Source organism: Oikopleura dioica, chromosome 1, assembly GCF_907165135.1.
Source record: "Oikopleura dioica chromosome 1, OKI2018_I68_1.0, whole genome shotgun sequence".
In the NCBI taxonomy this organism is placed as follows: Eukaryota; Metazoa; Chordata; class Appendicularia; order Copelata; family Oikopleuridae; genus Oikopleura; species Oikopleura dioica.
The window spans coordinates 12,785,064-12,797,659 of record NC_137291.1 but is presented as its reverse complement, the minus strand read 5'-3'; the positions used below and the strand labels follow the sequence as shown (position 1 = coordinate 12,797,659).

Below are 12,596 nucleotides of genomic sequence, written 5' to 3'. Positions count from 1 at the left end.
CCTTAAATTTAAAAGTCATGGAACGGGGCTGAGACGGCCCGAAGGGCCGTCAAGCCCCTTAAATTTAAAAGTCATGGAACGGGGCTGAGACGGCCCGAAGGGCCGTCAAGCCCCTTAAATTTAAAAGTCATGGAACGGGGCTGAGACGGCCCGAAGGGCCGTCAAGCCCCTTAAATTTAAAAGTCATGGAACGGGGCTGAGACGGCCCGAAGGGCCGTCAAGCCCCTTAAATTTAAAAGTCATGGAACGGGGCTGAGACGGCCCGAAGGGCCGTCAAGCCCCTTAAATTTAAAAGTCATGGAACGGGGCTGAGACGGCCCGAAGGGCCGTCAAGCCCCTTAAATTTAAAAGTCATGGAACGGGGCTGAGACGGCCCGAAGGGCCGTCAAGCCCCTTAAATTTAAAAGTCATGGAACGGGGCTGAGACGGCCCGAAGGGCCGTCAAGCCCCTTAAATTTAAAAGTCATGGAACGTGGCTGAGACGGCCCGAAGGGCCGTCAAGCCCCTTAAATTTAAAAGAAATGGAACGGGGCTGAGACGGCCCGAAGGGCCGTCAAGCCCCTTAAATTTAAAAGTCATGGAACGGGGCTGAGACGGCCCGAAGGGCCGTCAAGCCCTTAAATTTAAAAGTCATGGAACGTGGCTGAGACGGCCCGAAGGGCCGTCAAGCCCTTAAATTTAAAAGTCATGGAACGGGGCTGAGACGGCCCGAAGGGCCGTCAAGCCCCTTAAATTTAAAAGTCATGGAACGGGGCTGAGACGGCCCGAAGGGCCGTCAAGCCCCTTAAATTTAAAAGTCATGGAACGGAGTTTCGAGTTTGACAGGAGCGGCATCGTTGGAGAATGTCTCTAGCTCGATCACTTTGGTCTGGATTTACACAGCCAATTCGAAATTTTAGAAGTTTTTCTTTTAAATGAGCACAAGAAATATGGGGGGTAGAATTATGCTCCGAAAAACTGATTTTTACGTATTCTCCAAGAAAAAAGGAGAATAATTTTCAATTTATGACTATTTATTATTAATTAATGTTTTCTTAGCTATGATTCATTTTAATATTATTATCTATATTACGAATTGTTTATTTATAGTGTTTAAAAGAAGGATTAAAATATTCCGGCGAAATTGATTGGAATTTCGCGTGGCCACCCCCTATCACGCGCGGTTATGCGTGCGCGCGCATGATCACGTAACAGAAAAATATTGCCAAAAAGGCAGTTTTTGTAAATTCTAGGAAACCGTCGATGCTTCCCAAAATTTTTTATGGAATAATGATCAGAAAACTCTACTGATCATCCCCTTTTTTGAAATTTTTAATTTTGGGCTGACTAACATGCTCAACCCATTTTTTGCCATTTTTGGGGCTTATTTTTTCTTCAACCCTCTAAAATTTTGAAAAATTTTAAAAGAAGATATTTCATATTTGCCCTTATCTATTATATATCTAAAATTTAGAAAGATTCAATAAGTATTTCGGGCAGTTGATTTTTGGGCGCGAACCCTACCTATGACCAGCTCAAAGAAATTATAAAGTCAGACGAGCTCAATGTTTCGTGCGAGGAAGAAGTTTACAAAGCCGCCATGGCTTGGATCGAACATGATTTGCAGAATAGAAAGAGTTTTCTCTCGAAAGGAAGGTTTTGATGATTTTCGACTTTAGTCAAATGGCTAATTCAGCGTGTAAAAAGAAAACACGGCTTCGGAAGAAAATTATCCAAGCGAGAAAAGATCCGTCGCATTGCATACGAAGTATGCTTCTTAGATAGCGACTTCGAGAGTGACTAAAATAGTTTATACTCACTGCCCATCATTGAAAAAAATATTATTGAAAAGAAATAAAAAACAGATAATCATTGAATTCTATTACCGCGTTTTTCTTCCATAAAAACCAATAAAAAGTTCTCAAACACGTGCGCTTCCCGCTCATGACACCTGTCTTTCTTGTTGGAACTTGCAGTAACTCTCAACTTATCAAGGCAGATGAAGAGTCGCGTGACTTCGTTGACGAGGCGAAAAACTATCTTCTTCTTCCGCAAGAGCGTGGTCGTATGCAAGGGCCAAGGACGCGTCCAAGACGGCCGGTCAATCCATATGAATTTTTGTTCGCAGTTGGAGGTTGGTGCAGTGGAGATGCTATTCAGGTAGAAAAATATGGACAAATAGTGGGTTTAAAAGGACGTTCTAGACGGTTGAAAGGTACGATCCAGTAAGGGAAGAATGGAGCATGGTTGCATCAATGAACAAGCGTCGGTGTGGCGTCGGCGTGGCTGTTCTTGGTAAAAGAAATGGAAAGTTTCTTCTTTGAAATCGTTTTTAGATAACATTATCTACGCGATCGGAGGGCACGACGGTACCTCTTACCTCCAAACAGTTGAGAAATTCGACCCGAATGACGAAAACGCATGGAGCACTGCTGTAGCGCCAACATCAACCTGTCGAACAAGTGTTGGAGTCGCCGTCCTTAATGGGTGGGTACTAATGTCATTAATTAATTTGTCCCTCCTTTTAGGGCCATTTCTGTTGAAAAATTATTATGAATCTTTTAAGGTATTTATACGCAATCGGTGGCCAAGACGGCGGTTCCTGCCTCGATTTGGTTGAAAGATACGATCAGGCGAATAATAAATGGGAGCGCAAGGCATCGATGAAGACAAGGCGACTGGGAGTAGGAGTAGCCGTGCTGAATGAGTTTGTTTATGCAGTTGGAGGCTCCGACGGAGGAAAACCCTGGGACTCGGTGGAGAAATACAACCCTAAGAATGACACTTGGCAAGTAGGAGAGATGCAAATTAATTCTCAGCGCTAGAATCATCATTTTTAGAAAGTTTGCTCTATGTCCACTGCTCGCAAGCATCTCGGCTGCGCGGTCTACAACGACTACATCTACGCCGTCGGTGGGCGTGACGACTGTACAGAACTGAACTCTGTCGAACGCTACTGCGACAAGGATGACAGATGGACGCCAGTTGTCGCGATGCAAATGAAGCGCTCCGGCGTTGGCTTAGCCGTCGTTGGTGGACAACTTCTAGGTATGATAAAATATGCTCGATTCTATGAGTCCAGGATCATGTTCACTTTTGGACGCCTTTTTGATGTAATTAGGCATCTTTGTGATCCATACTTTGACAGATTTTTGACGTCGTGTTCATCAGTAGTTACACATAAATTACGTAAGTTCATCCTCTTTTCTTTCAGCTGTCGGTGGTTTTGATGGGTTGAATTATCTCAAATCCGTGGAAATTCTTGACAGTGAAAATGGCTCGTGGAGGATGTGCTCTGGAAAGGGAAACATGCATTACAGACGGCTTGGTGGAGGTGTTGGTGTTGTCAAGCTTCAGAATCCTTTTAATTATGTCAAAAAAGAAACAACAAGGTAAAGGATCATCATCCCATCCTGTGCTAAAAAGTTTTAAAGGCAAATGCGTGACTGGAATGCTCTTCCGCCGACTCAAGAATACAATCCCGAAAGAAAAGACTAGTATTTCAGCGTTAATTTCCACATTATTTCACCACCTATTCGCTCTCGCTTCAAACTCGTTCTATTTTCATTTAACCGGTCATTTGCTCTCCGACCTTGACCTTACTATTATAAGCTGTGTTCGCCCTGCTTCTTAATTTTCTGTAAATTTATGTTCCGAGCATTATGTTCGTCCTTGCTCCTTATCATTTTCTATTCTCACACGCCGTCGACCGGCTGCTGTTACTTTCAACTTGACCTAGTTCCGCGTTCACATCCGAGAGAGAGTCATCTTCATTTATCCTGTTAAGAATGTGGAAACAAGCTAAAAACTCCAAGAAACAGAAGAAAAACGCGTACAGGCCGCCAAACTGGGTAAAAAGGTTGAATATATTTATATCTCAATAAAGCCATTATATCCAACACTAAACGTTATTAAAAGCTTATATAAAACATACGGCTCTTTTCTCAACCTCAGATTAGGGCCTTCAAATCCAAAATATTATCAAGTCAATGGAAGATTCTCCGTTCTTCGCACAGATGAAAGGTCAGCTGGATGGATTAGTCGAAAGGTTTAACTCGACTTTCAATAGCTTTTTAACATATTTTATTTAAAGAGGCATATTTAACATACACTGCTACGGTCTTGGATCACCGGCCAATTCGAGGTCCTCCCGTCATCAAACGGCTTTATTAGGTTTCAATGGTTTTTAATAATACAGAAAGAAAATCTATTTATGCATAAATTTTAAAAACCATTCTGGCTGTCTACGCGAGCACCTGAGCCCTCTTTCGATTAATATTCACGATCCAATAATGACTCCTGATGATCACCAGCTTCTCGGAGATTTATTCGTAAAAGCATCATTTTCGGCACTCGAAGATGCACAGTTTACAGGGCCAATGCTTCTGTACTTACCTCACGTTCCGCTTTGGCTTATTGACTGGCTCCTGTATCTGAGAAGAGACGAGACAAGCCCGACAGTTCTGATAGTCAATAACTTCGAAAATATTATCGAAACTCAATCGAACGAAGGTAAGAATTCTCAAGCATTTTCTGGTGCTTAGATAATAAGCTGGCTAACTGCCCACGCGTCTTTCTTACGACCGATAATCGGTATTTCTCCTGTGTTAATCTTTTGCTCCATTTTTGTCTGTAAAAAAGATAATCCAATCATAGCAGCCATCAATTATCCACCAATTTATTTATTTTTCTTTACAGACGATGATGATCTGACATTATTTGAGCTATATTTACCTGTATATTATCCTGATTTAATTATTCCAATTCAGAACGAAGCGAATTGAAAATTCTGAACCGATATCTCAGCAATATGACGGTCCTGACATGCCTCCCAGTCGAGAATAATTGGGAGGATGAACTCACTGCTTTCAACTCGCTGGCAATCATAAAATTGCCGGGCAAAGATATCGACGTTTCTGATATTGAATACGCCAAAGACGCGATGCCCTACTCGCTGCTTGTCAAACCTGACTATTTCAATCCCGACATCTTTTAATAATCTAATACAGTAACTTTAATGAGTTTGTTTATAGACCATGTCGGAACGAAAGGTGTTGAATAAATACTACCCTCCGGATTATGATCCGAGGAGGTTGCCTCGAAACAAGGGAGCAGGAGCCATTGAGGATAAGATCATGATCATCCGTACTATGGCTCCATTCCACATGCGCTGCAAAACCTGCGGTAATTCATCTCCTCTCTTTTATCCCTCCTAATCTTTCCCATATTCAAGGAAATTATATCTACCGAGGAACCAAATTCAACTCCCGAGTTGAAACTATCAAAGGCGAAAAATACCTTGGCACGATTCCGATCCGTCGATTCTACATTCGCTGCACCAAGTGTGTAGCTACCATTACTTTCAAAACAGATCCAGCTAATCAGGTTAACTAGACTCCCCTTTAAATACCCCCGATCTAGACTTTTATCTAGGATTATGCTATGGAATCGGGGGCGACGCGAAACTTCGAGGCTAATAGAATGTGGCAGCTCATGGAAAAGCGCGAAGAAGAAGCTAAAGCGGAGGAAGAAAGGTAATAAACCGCAGATAGACAAAAGAATCGCGTCTCAAATTCATTGTGAAGGTTAAATCCGATGATCGCACTGGAAAACAGAACTCAAAAATCGAATGCGCAACTCATTATGCAAGAAAACTTGGAGGAGATTTTTGAGCTGGCGGAAATGGCTGGAGACGCTGATAAAGCGCAGCTAAAAGCGCTGAAAAAGATCAACGACGAAAGGGAATTCCAGCAAAAGCTTCAAGAATTTTTGCTCGAAAAAGATATCAATATTTTATCAGAGGTAAGCGCCTTCCTTAGACTTCAAATAAAACCGATTTTCAAGAGCCAACAAGACCTCTGGCGGCTTGGAAAGGAGGATGAAAAGCAAGAGGATCAAGATCAAGTCGATGTCTTGAACATGCTCAAAGATGTCAAGTCATCTGACTACCTGACATTGAACCTCGAAGAAGAGGAAAACCCGATACTGAGCTCTATCGAAGATAAACGGTCACGTCAGCTGCGAGAAGCGCTGGACAAAAAATCAAGTCTTAAAAAGTTTGGTTCAATCGTGAAGGTTTGCACCAATGCTTTGAATTCTTAATTAACTTTCTAATCCAGGTCAAAGCGAAAACTACGGAGGGCAAGAAAAAGGGAATGTCCTATCGCGAGTTCCAAGAGCAAGTGAAGCGAAATGAAGCCGCGAAAAAAGCCGCGGAGGCAGCAAAAGAAAAGGCAAAAGCTCAACTTGTTTCGGGATTTGCTGGGTATGGCTCGAGCAGTAGTGATGAGGAAACAACTGACAACAAGGAAGAGAACGAGGAACCTACAAAAATGGAAGATGATCAAGCTCCCACTAGAATTCCAACAGAAGTAGAAGAAATTCCAGAAAATACTCCAGCTGAAAGTGATAGTGATGAGGAACCTCCTGCAAGCCTTCCCGCTGGATTTTTCGCGAAACCCGAAGTACCAGAGCCAAAAGCCGAAGAACCAAAAGAAAAAGAGCCCGAATCTAAAAAGCGAAAAGCTGAATTTGGCAGCAACGACTTTTGGAACAACATGATCAAGAAGAAAAGCTAGTTCAAATTTTCCACACTGCCCTTGTTTCTATTTGAAAAAACACGTGATTTTTTAATAAAGTAATGACGCCAAAAAGGTAAACGAGTACAGTTGCCCCTCGTTTTTTACAGTAGCACAAGGTTGGCTCGTTAGAGTGGGGCTCGATAGTGGCGCTAGTGATACGCAGGTTTCTATGTGTATATAAATCGGGGATATTAGATTCAGGTTAGAAAGCAGTTTTTTGCTGACCCAAAAAGAGACTTATTTTTTATAATCGAAATGAGGACGAGCTCGGTATTGTTACGGCTTCAAAAACTATTAGTGCTTCCGAGATCTCTTTATTATTAGCATAAGGAGTCCTAATGATTAGCACGTTTTTGAAGTCAACCAAGGCAATTCTCGCAGGAATAGTTTCTGGAATGGCAAAGAGAACTGTTCCCCTTGAAAACATCTACGATCCTCGCGCTTCACAAGGCTCTCCAATCATGATGTTCACCCGAGATCCCCTTCAAAAAGAACCATTTGGAGATCTCGTCCATCTGCTTGAAGAAATCGACAATGATCTATATTAGCTATGTTGAAATGCGATAATAAACAACAAACACTTTTTAAGACTGTTTTTTATTCAAAAAAATGCATTGCAAATTGAAATCATGGAAGAGAATATCTCAATAATGTCAATAGTAATAGAATGTCGATATGAGCGAAGTAGAGTCGGATAGACAATCGGAATCGGCCTATGAGCCTGATGACGACTCCGAAGCAGAGTTAAAAGAAGAGGTGGAGTTGATGGAATGCAAAGAAGAGGAAGAAAAGCCGAAGCGATTGTTCAAGGTTTATTAAAATATGGCTTTGATGGTACTTTATTATGCTTGTTTGAAGTGTTCTCATTGTGAGTCGACATTTACTCGAAAAAAGAACAGGGCGACGCATGAATTGACGCACATTGAGAGTGAAAAGAAACATAAATGTACGAAATGCGAGAAAACCTTTATTTATTCAAGGTAACCGAGGGGCTTTATCAATGATTGATTGAGTCTTTGCGTGAGTGTAAAATGAAAATAACATTTTAGTCAATTGAAACGCCACCTGGCGAGGCACAAAACCCACACATGCGACAAGTGCGACTTCGTTACTGATTTGATGTCAGTAATGATCAAGCACAAGAAAAGCCACAATGAAAAGAAAGTGAGGGAATGCGAGAAGCCGCAAAAGTGCCCGCATTGCGAGAAGACCTTGTCTACGGCGTCTAGTTTGAGGGTGCATATCAAAACTGTTCATGATAAAAGGTAATTTATCAAGTTCGAAGAATAGTAAAACTTCTTATTTTTATTCAGGGATTTTATCGAAGTCAGCGTCTGTGGCATGTGCGGCCGCGAATACGAAACGAAAAAAGCGCTGAAAGAGCACTACAAAACTGTCCACCAAGGGTTGACATTTCCCTGTCCCGTGTGTAAAAAAGAGTTCGGCACGAAACGCTCCCTAATTAGACATTTGGATAATCCCAAGATCAAATGCACCGTGAAGAAAGATGATGAGAGCGTGAAACTGCAGAGGAAGAACATGGATGAGTTGTTGCCGCAATTTGAATTGAAAGCTGGAATTTAAATTTATTTTGTGATGGCTAACGAAGATAACTGTTATTACGAGCGGATTCTGTAGATTTTAATAAAATATTTATTATCTGAATTTTGTTGAGTTTTTGAATTGCGATGCGAGCTTTCAAGACTGTTTAAAAAATGCTCCCTAGATTTTAATGGCCCATTGTGCATGGATTTCGAGCGGGGGCGGCAGTCGGAGCAATTCTGATTTGTCCTCATCGTCTTCGTTCCACTCCTCTCACTCTTTCCTACTTCAGATAAGAGAATGTCGGACCAAGAAGCATTCGGACAAAGCCAAGATGATCTCTCCAATGTGTCGTTTACTGCAGAAGATGTCAACATGCCATACGAGGAGGCAGTTCGCCTGGACCATCGGAATCACGTGACTTCGCTGCTTGGGAAAATATGTGATCTAAAAGACGCTCTGAAGGCCCAGTGCGGCTACGATGGACAGATGAGCGTCGCCGAGCGTAGAGCTATCAAACATAACCGAGAAGTCCTCCAGACATTGGAGAAGCAAATCCAGGACGGGTTGGAGATGATGCAGCCAATGCCAACCACGAATCCCTCATCTCGTTACAGCTCCTTCGAACGAGTTTCTCATCAGCAAGCTTTCCATCCTCATCAACACCCAGTCTACCCTCCTAGTCAGGCATACAGCGATCAAATTCTGCGAACTGAACGAGCAAACATATCGTCGCCTCAATCTTTTCATTCTGAAAACATTCACCGACGGCCAGATCAGATCCACAGCCAACGAGATCGATCTATTGAGCGTATTTGTCGAGAACGGCGACAAAGACAGGAAGCGAACCAACAAGTCAGTCAAGATCCGCGGAGTTCATTTGCTTCTGATCGTCATGGGCAGCTTAGTCGCAGCGTAAGAACTCCAGTTCGATCACAAGACAAACCATTGAGTGAGCTGTTGATAGAAGATGATATGAGGAGAATCAAAGCTGGTATTCCACCTCCAGTGCTTGATTGCGAAATTCTTGAGGATGAGAAAGAACATCAACGTCGGTTCCCAAGCGAAGATTCGCATGAGCAGGATCTCCGATTATGGGGGGAAAAACTACGAGAAGAAAATCCTCCAATACTAAAAGAAAATCCTCCTTCCGATCGAAACTCAAAGTTCAAAGAGCGACTTAAAAGAGACAAGGAAAGAAGAGCTCAAAAGCAAAAAGAAGATGAACTTTCTCGTCCCACAAGCAAGAGGAAGGAGCATGCCGAGCAGATTTACTCCGAGCCTGTTGTTGAAGCCAAACCCATTGAACAAGTAGAAGACTATACGAGTGAAGAGAGCGAAGATTCTAGTCACGAGATTACAAGTTCAGAGCCAGTTGTGCCTGAGGAACAGGTAAGTGAATATGAAGTCCTGCCAACTGTCGAAGACTATCTCGGAGAAGCTCCTCAAGGTCCTCGCTACGTCGCTGAAGAAGAAAGCGTCTCATCGAAAAGCACACACGAGAATTTAAATCAATCAGACGATGATGAAACAGAGAAGCCAACACCTGAAGAATCGGAAACGTATTCGACCGCAAAAGCAAGCATAAGCCGAGAAGAGCAGCCTGGCTCCTTGTTTTCAGAAGGATTCAAGCCACCATCGAATTTGAAGTGTGTGAGTGACGGTTCTGATATTGAGCAGCTGCCAGATAAAAATCGAGTGAAAGAAATCAGTGCGATCAGCGGTATCGGGAAGTTACCTCAGCCCGGCCGAGGGTCTTCGGAAGAAAATGAATCCGATGGAGAGGAAGCATCTAGCTGCGTTAATGCTGAAGGTAAGATCAATTCAATCAGTTCCCAATCCAAAAATCTATTTAAGGTATTCTTGCGACAGGAATGCGATACATGAGCAGCTCGCTTTTGCATGGAACGTCTTCCAATCTCAAGTCTGGAAGCCGAATCAGCAGTGCAAGTATGACCCGCGAGGAAGAACGAGAAAAGCGAAGGAGCGACTTGCAAAGACGTAGGGAGAAACGTACGAGTTCTACGAGAACTTCTAAGGTTGAGAGCGAGGGAGGCACGAAAGTAACGAAGGCCGATGATGAGACAAGAGTTTCTTCGAAGAAAGATGAAGAAGACACCAAGGTTTCTGAAGCTGGTGATAGTCGGATCTCGTCTCATCGAGAGGAATATAGTTCGAGAGCAAGAAGAGGTTCAAGAGGTGGAAGCAGAGTTGGAGATAGAGGGCGGATGGCTGCTATGGCCAACGCTTTTAGTCCAATTCAGACAACGACGACGAACCCACCACAGGACCAAAAAATCACGAAGCCACCTCCTCATCCTTCTCGCAGTCACATTGGTTATCGTCAGCGAAAAGGTAAATAAAATGTTGGGATTACATTCTCGATAAGTAATTCAAGAGCAAGACACACCAGTGTATGAAGAGCCCGTGCGACATGAGCTTCACTTCCCGACAGCAAAAGTTCAACAAAAGCACGGTCATCTTGCTTTTGACCATCAAAATGTGCCGAATACTCAACCGCCTGCACCACCTGCACGGCCAGCTCAAGAAAACTACTATGAGGATGATGGTTAGTCAAACCTCGTTGTCGAATAGGAACTCATATTTATTTCAGATGAGGACTTCGAAAGAGAATTTGAAGAATTAAATAAAATGGACGAGCGAGCCGCTCTTGGCCCGAACAAATTCTTGGACATCGAAGGAGGAGAACGAGCAACAACAAACCGAATTCCGATCAAAATCGTCAGCGTTATCCAAGGAGTTGGCCTCTTCCTTGCTCAACTGCAGAAGCCTCTCTTTCCTAAGTCAAAGTGGCATTATCGAGCTATGCTTGACTTTTTACGAACAGAGATGCACCCGATCAAAAACCATGACTACCTCATTATTCCGAAGGAAGAAGCCGACTACGGAATGTTTGTGTTCACTTATAATCCAAAAGAACAGTCATGGATTCGGTTAGTGAAAATAGAGGATTTTTTTTATTAATTTTTTAGCGGCAAAGTTATTGACATCCTCAGCGGAGTCACCGTCGTCGATGTCGATCGAGGCGAGATTTTCAAGCCTCAATCGCCTCTGTATACCTGGAGTGAGGAATCAATCAACAGCGCTTTTCCAGATCATCCAGGTGGACAATTAGTAAGTCACCTTATAAACTCCCATTTTACAGACGCGCTTCTTCAGCTCTTGCAGCCAGAACTGACCGTCGCCTGTCGGCTCAAGGTATACGTGGACTCTGGTGCTCCTCGGCCAATGATTCCGCAGGCGGGTCGAAAATACTTCACCGATGCCGAAATCGTAGCATTCAGAAAATACGTGGAAGCTATGGAAAAGAACAATGTCAAATTCGAGATGACTGCTTGCGAGGATAGAGAGGTACGTTCTCAATTATTCGCCGTTGTTAATTTTGAATTCAGCACGGTAAAATCTTGCCCGTCGTCCTGTCCTGCTGCGACCCGGATTTTGATGAAAAGCGTAAGCAATGGGGCCAGGAGGTCTACATTCGCCACGACGTCCCTCTCCCACCGTTCCAAACCAACGAGGACGGGCGTCTAGTTTTCGGCCGCGAGGAGCTCACCCCACTCGATCGAAAAATCAAGGCTATCGTTGGATGCGAAGAATACGAGGGAATCCGCCAAACTCACACCGCGGGACGCTTCATTCCTTTTGATTTATAAATCTGCTTCACTTAAATTTACTGCCTCTTCACAGAAAAAATACCGACTAAAGTTCTAGCCATATCCATATCGCCTTTTACAGATATCTCTTCAAATTTTTACTTAAGGGACCTGGGCGAGCAGCGCTGAGCCAAACTTCACGCGCTCGCCGTTCTTCTTAGAAACAAGATTTTTTAAAATTTCTTTTTGTAAATTATATCTCCGAATCTTCAGCTTTCTTTTCCGATTCTTAGTTTTTCTCTATCATTCTTGGTTGATGAGCTAGCGAGAAAAAGAGAAGCCCAACTTCAAAAGGCATCAAGTCTTGCAAACTAAATTTTTTCTTCATGAAACTAGCACCATTGAAAAGAGCGTTAAATTCTGAACAGATCCCACTCCATCAGCTAAACTAAGTCTTTACTTATTGGCGTGTAAGGCCAGATTAAGAAAATTACTTAGCGCGCGCAGCTGGTCGCGGCGCGGCTGGACGCTCCGATTTAGCTATTTTGGGCTTCCTGGACATGATTCCCGCTGCGCGGGCGCTAAGTTATCTTGTTTATCTGGGCTCTATCTCCAGTATGTACAGATTTAGTTTAGCTGATGGAGTGGGATCTGTTCAGAATTTAACGCTCTTTTCAATGGTGCTAGTTTCATGAAGAAAAAATTTAGTCCGCAAGACTTGATGCCTTTTGAAGTTGGGCTTCTCTTTTTTTCGCTAGCTCATTAACCAAGAATGATAGAGAAAAACTAAGAATTGGAAAAGAAAGCTGAAGATTCGGAGATATAATTTACAAAAAGAAATTTTAAAAAATCTTGTTTCTAAGAAGAACGGCGGGCGCGT

At 43.0% G+C, this 12,596-nt stretch overlaps 5 protein-coding genes across 6 annotated transcripts; all 5 read left to right on the top strand.

Moving 5' to 3' along the window:
* The first annotated feature begins 1,503 nt into the window (after positions 1 to 1,503).
* On the top strand, positions 1,504 to 3,736 carry LOC145699029 (uncharacterized). Its single transcript, XM_081776316.1, has 8 exons — positions 1,504 to 1,621; positions 1,888 to 2,139; positions 2,184 to 2,274; positions 2,316 to 2,466; positions 2,546 to 2,771; positions 2,820 to 3,027; positions 3,194 to 3,371; positions 3,414 to 3,736. The coding sequence occupies exons 2-8, from the start codon at positions 1,924 to 1,926 to the stop codon at positions 3,475 to 3,477; spliced, it is 1,134 nt and encodes a 377-aa protein (XP_081632442.1). The 5' UTR covers positions 1,504 to 1,621; positions 1,888 to 1,923; the 3' UTR covers positions 3,478 to 3,736.
* Positions 3,737 to 3,764: 28 nt separating this feature from the next.
* On the top strand, positions 3,765 to 4,975 carry LOC145712234 (uncharacterized). Its single transcript, XM_081789919.1, has 4 exons — positions 3,765 to 3,838; positions 3,939 to 4,027; positions 4,073 to 4,491; positions 4,749 to 4,975. Exons 3-4 carry the CDS (start codon positions 4,272 to 4,274, stop codon positions 4,973 to 4,975), a joined length of 447 nt encoding a protein of 148 aa, XP_081646045.1. The 5' UTR covers positions 3,765 to 3,838; positions 3,939 to 4,027; positions 4,073 to 4,271.
* Positions 4,976 to 5,007: 32 nt separating this feature from the next.
* Positions 5,008 to 6,623, top strand: LOC145708433 (uncharacterized). The gene is made up of 6 exons (XM_081786109.1): positions 5,008 to 5,163; positions 5,213 to 5,364; positions 5,413 to 5,513; positions 5,565 to 5,781; positions 5,824 to 6,054; positions 6,099 to 6,623. Exons 1-6 carry the CDS (start codon positions 5,016 to 5,018, stop codon positions 6,555 to 6,557), a joined length of 1,308 nt encoding a protein of 435 aa, XP_081642235.1. The 5' UTR covers positions 5,008 to 5,015; the 3' UTR covers positions 6,558 to 6,623.
* A 598-nt stretch (positions 6,624 to 7,221) lies between these two features.
* Positions 7,222 to 8,213, top strand: LOC145699153 (uncharacterized). The gene is made up of 4 exons (XM_081776411.1): positions 7,222 to 7,370; positions 7,419 to 7,540; positions 7,610 to 7,825; positions 7,874 to 8,213. Exons 1-4 carry the CDS (start codon positions 7,236 to 7,238, stop codon positions 8,142 to 8,144), a joined length of 744 nt encoding a protein of 247 aa, XP_081632537.1. The 5' UTR covers positions 7,222 to 7,235; the 3' UTR covers positions 8,145 to 8,213.
* A 143-nt stretch (positions 8,214 to 8,356) lies between these two features.
* Positions 8,357 to 12,551, top strand: LOC145702590 (uncharacterized). 2 transcript variants are annotated; one of them, XM_081779826.1, is made up of 7 exons: positions 8,357 to 9,915; positions 9,960 to 10,457; positions 10,501 to 10,671; positions 10,717 to 11,056; positions 11,096 to 11,226; positions 11,269 to 11,474; positions 11,516 to 12,551. In XM_081779826.1, exons 1-7 carry the CDS (start codon positions 8,403 to 8,405, stop codon positions 11,774 to 11,776), a joined length of 3,120 nt encoding a protein of 1,039 aa, XP_081635952.1. In that variant the 5' UTR covers positions 8,357 to 8,402; the 3' UTR covers positions 11,777 to 12,551. The 2 variants fall into 2 exon arrangements, with proteins under 2 accessions (XP_081635952.1, XP_081635961.1); XM_081779835.1 differs by having other exon boundaries at positions 11,096 to 11,237; positions 11,283 to 11,474; positions 11,516 to 12,550.
* Positions 12,552 to 12,596: the final 45 nt, after the last annotated feature.

What these genes read in the sequence shown, in the direction of transcription:
- LOC145699029 (XM_081776316.1), top strand. Translation starts at nt 1,924, where the DNA reads ATGACACCTGTCTTTCTTGTTGGAACTTGCAGTAACTCTCAACTTATC. An exon ending in GCAGTGGAGATGCTATTCAG is followed by an intron (nt 2,140 to 2,183) that starts GTAGAAAAATAT and finishes AGGACGTTCTAG; the next exon opens with ACGGTTGAAAGGTACGATCC. An exon ending in CTAAGAATGACACTTGGCAA is followed by an intron (nt 2,772 to 2,819) that starts GTAGGAGAGATG and finishes CATCATTTTTAG; the next exon opens with AAAGTTTGCTCTATGTCCAC.
- LOC145712234 (XM_081789919.1), top strand. Translation starts at nt 4,272, where the DNA reads ATGACTCCTGATGATCACCAGCTTCTCGGAGATTTATTCGTAAAAGCA. An exon ending in CGAAACTCAATCGAACGAAG is followed by an intron (nt 4,492 to 4,748) that starts GTAAGAATTCTC and finishes ATTCCAATTCAG; the next exon opens with AACGAAGCGAATTGAAAATT.
- LOC145708433 (XM_081786109.1), top strand. Translation starts at nt 5,016, where the DNA reads ATGTCGGAACGAAAGGTGTTGAATAAATACTACCCTCCGGATTATGAT. An exon ending in CATGCGCTGCAAAACCTGCG is followed by an intron (nt 5,164 to 5,212) that starts GTAATTCATCTC and finishes CCCATATTCAAG; the next exon opens with GAAATTATATCTACCGAGGA. An exon ending in GCTAAAGCGGAGGAAGAAAG is followed by an intron (nt 5,514 to 5,564) that starts GTAATAAACCGC and finishes TTCATTGTGAAG; the next exon opens with GTTAAATCCGATGATCGCAC.
- LOC145699153 (XM_081776411.1), top strand. Translation starts at nt 7,236, where the DNA reads ATGAGCGAAGTAGAGTCGGATAGACAATCGGAATCGGCCTATGAGCCT. An exon ending in AAAACCTTTATTTATTCAAG is followed by an intron (nt 7,541 to 7,609) that starts GTAACCGAGGGG and finishes ATAACATTTTAG; the next exon opens with TCAATTGAAACGCCACCTGG. An exon ending in AAAACTGTTCATGATAAAAG is followed by an intron (nt 7,826 to 7,873) that starts GTAATTTATCAA and finishes ATTTTTATTCAG; the next exon opens with GGATTTTATCGAAGTCAGCG.
- LOC145702590 (XM_081779826.1), top strand. Translation starts at nt 8,403, where the DNA reads ATGTCGGACCAAGAAGCATTCGGACAAAGCCAAGATGATCTCTCCAAT. An exon ending in TAGCTGCGTTAATGCTGAAG is followed by an intron (nt 9,916 to 9,959) that starts GTAAGATCAATT and finishes AATCTATTTAAG; the next exon opens with GTATTCTTGCGACAGGAATG. An exon ending in CGCTTTTCCAGATCATCCAG is followed by an intron (nt 11,227 to 11,268) that starts GTGGACAATTAG and finishes CCCATTTTACAG; the next exon opens with ACGCGCTTCTTCAGCTCTTG.